Source organism: Microchirus variegatus (genome assembly GCF_963457635.1).
Source record: "Microchirus variegatus genome assembly, chromosome: 3".
Taxonomy (NCBI): Eukaryota; Metazoa; Chordata; class Actinopteri; order Pleuronectiformes; family Soleidae; genus Microchirus; species Microchirus variegatus.
This window is the reverse complement of record NC_139804.1, coordinates 30757158-30762787: the sequence shown is the minus strand read 5'-3', so window position 1 is coordinate 30762787 and position 5630 is coordinate 30757158. Positions and strand designations below refer to the sequence as shown.

The window sequence follows — 5630 nt, the reverse complement described above, 5'->3', positions numbered from 1 at the left end:
CCTGGATCTCACTGACGTCACGGCTCTACGTCAACGCGCAATTGCGTCGTGCAAAAAAAAAAAACCATGCCATTGCTATACAACACGGGTCCCATTCAAGTTTAGCTCAAAGTTTAGCTCAATGTTTAGCTCAATGTTTATTTTATTAGTTGATGAGTTATTAACAGATATGTATATGTTTTTTTTTTTTTAATTAAATATTATGTTTAACTACAAAATGTCCTCTTGTCTTTAGTGTTTATTCACAAACTTCAGATTTTTAAGAGAAAGTACTGTCTTTCCTGTTTTATTTTTCAAAAAAAAAATTTGTTTTCGATTTATTTCCTGTATAACTTATATTGCTCTTTATTCCTTCATTTTGGAAGATAAATTGATAATTCAAATATTGTGTATTCATGAAATCTGTCTGCCACTCATTTTATCATTATTATGAATGTTGTGATTTTACTGGAAATAGGTTGTGTCATTATTTTATTAACAGGATTTAAGATAAAATCACTTTAACCAAATATATAGTTGTTTACAACATACTACCTTTAGGACATTAGAATAATGTACTGTGTAGGTACAACACAATTGAGGGTGCTCCTGCAGAATCATACACTATACAAAAAAAATAGCAAGAAATATGAAGGACAATGAAAAACAATAAAACAGAATAACAAGTATTCCTCTTAAAATAGGAAAACAGGATGCAAATATGAATATATGTATATAAATATATACACAACATTACAAGACAGCGTGAGACAAATGAGCACACGACACAAATGCAGATTTTAAGTCTTTTATTATATTGCAAACGATAATGACATCCAGGTATATTGTTAACAGTTTTGCTGAGTGAAGAGTGAGACCATAGAGGTGAAAACATCATGAGCTCTCCTGGTGGAGCTTGTTGTGGAGTCTGAAGCCCTCAGATGTGGTTCACAGGCAGGTTACAGAGGACAGGACAGGTGGGTGTGAGGCTGGAGGAAAAGACCGACAGACAGTGAAAAAACCTGTCCGTCAGTCCCTTCACACACCAGACCAGAGCAGCACAGGGATTGCTTGGGACCTGCAATGGCAAAGGGGGGGATTTTTCTTCAACAGGGCCGCACACAGGCATTCAACACCAACCGCTGCGTTGTAGCAATAATCTACATTTTCTTACAAAAGAATCAGAACACACGTCGTCCTGAACTTTGATTAAGCGCCTTCGTTGAGTAAAACCAAGGAAGGGAATTTACATTTAATGGCCTGCTATGTCATAGCATGATCCTGAGGAGACAAGCATCGTTTTTTCTTTTAATGGTTGGTCACAATGTGCTGGACCATCAGAAGGAGGCAGATTTCTTGAGATAAACCAGATTGTACTAACAAATGTCTCCGTCTCTCTTTTTCTTTTTTTTTTTGGCTTCAGCTAGAACATTGAACACATTGGCATCTTCACTAGCCATGCCAAATAGTACTACAAAATCAGCTGTTTCTCCACCAAATAGGAAACAGCTTGTATGGAAGAAAAAAAAGAAAAGAAAGAAAAAAGAAAACCTCTGTTATGGAGGTAGGGAGGGGGCACACACACCAAAAAGAGACGTCAGTAGTATTCCCTGAAAGAGAGGATTTCTCCTTTGGAACATCCTAGTCTGCCACAATCCCACTGCATTTACAGAAGATGGAGGTGGTAGACCTCCTTCAAATAGCATCACACACACAACAAAACCAGCCTTTCCGCAGCCAGAGAACAGAGCGGTCTGAACCAAACGCTACCAAGGACACGGTAATGTCACAGGAAGAGTTTGAAACTGTGCGAAACCACAGGGCCAATCCACTTTGTTCATAAGAGGTAGATGAGAAGGTACCACACTCATGCCTTACAGCCGGGTTCAGCGCAGACACTGGAAACAGATCAAGTACCAGTCTGGCTTCATCCACAGCAGTTGCCAGGCAACCATGCAAGAGGGGGCCAGTAGAAAGTTACCCAAACATGTGCTGACAATAAATTTGAGCTGAAAGAAAATGTTCACATCAGCAAAGGTACAAGTACTTTCTGACATCAACATTCCCCACTTATAATAACTACAGACATGGAATAAACCACTGGCAGAATTGCTGCGTTGGTTGTCTGCTGTTATCTGGACTAAAAGGTGACACATGAACACGGGCTACTACATACGCTGTCAATGAGCCAAACATCTGTTTATCTTATTCCTGCTATTTTGCTGACATTGCATACAGACGTTAACTTAGCATTTTGTAAATGGTATGATTTTACTCAGGAAAAAAAAAAGCCATTGTCCATTGTGTTTCTATCACCCTGCACATGAGGGTCACTGGAGCCAATCCTAGCCGACATGGGGCAAAGGGTGGGATAATTCACACATTTTCTCAAGTGAATTTGTTTTTTTTACAATTTGGGCTTTTAAAAAAATAGCGTTGCAGCACATAAATGTCCACACATACAGCATGTGTATAATTGCCTTTTAACCTGCATGGCGTATTCTCATCTAACCCTCCTCCCAAAAGCAAGCGCGTTTATTTCACAAAACCATCTCTTTGTTCAGTCCAATTAAGTCTATGTGAAGACTCCTGTATTTGCCGAAATAAAAGTTCTGACAGCTCTGCTTCTGGTGCAGGTTTACATGCAGCAGTGCGATGTGTCAAAAGGTCACAGGCTCACAGTAGCCACTTGTAGGAGCTTGAGCAGCAGATCATCACATCCAGTACACACAGGAAGAGGAAAACTTGGCAAAGCTAATATCAGTTAAGCAGTGGAATTATTTATTAGCCAAGATTGCCACTAGAATGAATCGGGTACTCAAAAATGATAGGTTTATGCATTTATCAACATCATTTTAATTTTTTTTATCTTTTACCCCTTTGAAAGGATCTAAAGATTCAATGAAAACAGGGATGTGCAAGGTTTAAGAATCACCTTGCAAGCTACAGTTTACAAGCAAGATGGTTCATTTTTTTGTCTTCCAAGGGAAGTGGAATGGTTCCTACAGCATGGTCTGGTTACAGTTTTAAAAATCACCCCCAATTACAACTCCAGCTCCACAAAGACCGAAAACCTGACGTTTTGAGAAAAGCCACACAAAAGATGCTTGCATATGTGTGAGGTGGTCTGTGGGCTTTGTGCGCAGAGATCCTCACTGCTCAGGCTTTGGCACTCCTCCATTATCTGATACAGGAGCTGCGCCACCTCTTTCACAGCGAAGAGCTCTTCACAAATAAAAACCCCAACCTCAGCATCAACACATCACTTAACATGTCAGCTGCTAGGGCATTTCCTCACTAATCCAAAATACCCGTCCATGTTCATCCTTTTAGTGTGACAATACAAAATTTCAAAATCTCTTAATAACTAAAGCTAATTTTACATTTCATATTTTCACAGAAAACCTTTTTTTTCTTTTCTTTTTTTTTTTAACCAAAACCCATTTTTATTAAGCAGTTTTATTTCACCCCTCAAAAGTAAGAGATCTTTGCACATCCAAGATATCGAACCAAGGGGGCTCACTTTGACTCGTCGCTATAACGCCATGTTTTCTCTTTATTAGCTTTATTTTACAAGAGGCATCGGATTGCACTACGGGTCGACTGAGCATCCTGTGACTTTACATAATTACAATGGTACATGTATCCCGGACTGACTGGTAAGGGAAATAGAAGCCTACCGAGGGTTTAATTCAAATGTCTGACATGCAAGTTTACAGTAAATCATCTTGTAAAGGGAGACACACCCACGGTCCTAAGTGCTGGAGAATAAACAGGTGTAAATCTCTGAACTCTGCTCAGGTGCTTATGGCTTTTTTGTTGTTGTAAAAACTAAGTGTTTATCATTTGCAGCAGATTCATCAATAATGGGATAAGTTATCGAAAGCCTAAGCAGTGGTTCATGTGCCACCATGACAAGAGTACAAAGCTGTTTTTAAACCCCCGAGGTCCAAGGACAATAGTTTGAAACGTTTGTATATACAGCCATTAAAATATTACCTAGTTCCACAAGAAGAGAAATGGTATGCACACTTGAGAAGTGACGTTATAAAGCTACAGATTATTTCAATAACAAAGCCCCACATACAATCGTACAACCTTATCGCATCATATATGCTTTTTCCTGCCTCATCTCTTGAACGTTTCACCAAGCTAGGCACCAACAGACTACAACAGTGAAGGAGAGAAATAACAGAGAAAATAAATCCTAAATAATAATAATAAAAAAAAAAAAAAATAGACAAAAATAAATCTTACACATAAAGACACTGTCATTTCTTAAATTATTGGTTTTTAGTGCCCTACATTTTACACCCAGTCAAAAACATCTGCCTTCGGTTGGTCGGTAAGGCTGTATGACAGACGGCCAGCCCTGTGTTAAACCTATGGTACTTCTAGACAACATTATGTAAATTTACAGTATACAATTTTGGATTACCATGCAAGAATACTTTTTTGTGTAACATTTAATAGCTCAATCTACATCCAGGAATAATTTACAAAGGACAAAAGTTATTGGACCAGAGAGCACGATGGGGAAGTAACCATGGTGGTAAGTGCAACCGGAGAAGATGGCAAGGTGCAGATAAGACTGTTAGATGAGGGGGAGGTGGGATGAAAGGAGATGTGAGATGGCAGGAGGGGAGGAGGGTATCCAGAGGAGCATCTGGGCAATTAGGATGGTGGTCCAATCCTCCGAGGTCCAGATCAGCGGCACTCCCACACTTTAACTGTTTGATCTACACTCCCTGTGATGACGTAGGGAGCAGACTTGTGGAAATCTAGAGAGGAAAAAAATCACAAAGAATTCATCAGAACAGCCTTCTGACTGGAGCTCAGAGAGGGAGGAAGTGTAGATTTAAGAAATACAAATATGAGTGTGTGAGTAAGAGAGATTTGACAATAGTATAATTGGGAAGAATACCTAAAACAAAACAGAGCATTTATCATTGAATTACACCATCAAGCATTTTGAGAAGTGTTTCCGACATACAAATAAACCAGTCACACTTCTGTAGATGAGATTAGGCTGAAGGCACACTGTCCCAACAACAATCCCAAGGCAAAGAATGATGACCAACCACAACCAGATTTGTTTGTCTGGGAAAAAAACGTGTACTTATTTAATAAACTAGAGCCAATGAACAACCAGACAATACTTCCCATACCAGCTGATGGCATTTGTGTGTTTTTGTTATTGAAAGAATGGATCACGTAGCCAATAATTTCAGTTGACCATGTCGACAATGTATTTGCATCAACATTTCAAAATTAAATAAAGAAATTATGGAAGGCGGTTCATAAATAGGAGCCTTGGAACAATGCCCTCTTTGACATTTCCAGGTCTGTTCTTGTCTTCTGATTGGCTGGAGCCAAACCGCTCCTGGGCTTAACACTAGGGGACATAAACTTCCAATGAGCCAGAAAAACATAGCAAAATGATGGATGAGCAGGGGTGATTTCATCTACTCTTCATGCATGGGAATCTGTTTACAGTGATATCCTCCTCAAGAGACTTCAACAGCCTTGATCTGCTGAAAAGCTGCAGCAATAGGAGGTAAGAAAATCATGGAGTGCTTTTCTACTTCTTAAACCCCTGCTGCCAGCAACTCCCAGGACAATCAACACACTGCAAGTGGATAAGTTGAATT

At 39.4% G+C, this 5630-nt stretch overlaps 1 protein-coding gene across 1 annotated transcript in view; it reads right to left on the bottom strand.

Annotated features, from left to right (window-relative positions):
- Positions 1-846: 846 nt before the first annotated feature.
- The window catches only part of LOC310925269 (lissencephaly-1 homolog), a 28488-nt gene continuing 23704 nt past the window's right edge, over positions 847-5630 (bottom strand). Inside the window, exon 11 of the mRNA XM_083887170.1 lies at positions 847-4760. Coding sequence (XP_083743296.1) covers positions 4687-4760 — 74 coding nt within the window. The 3' untranslated portion in view covers positions 847-4686. The remainder of the gene's footprint in view (positions 4761-5630) is intronic.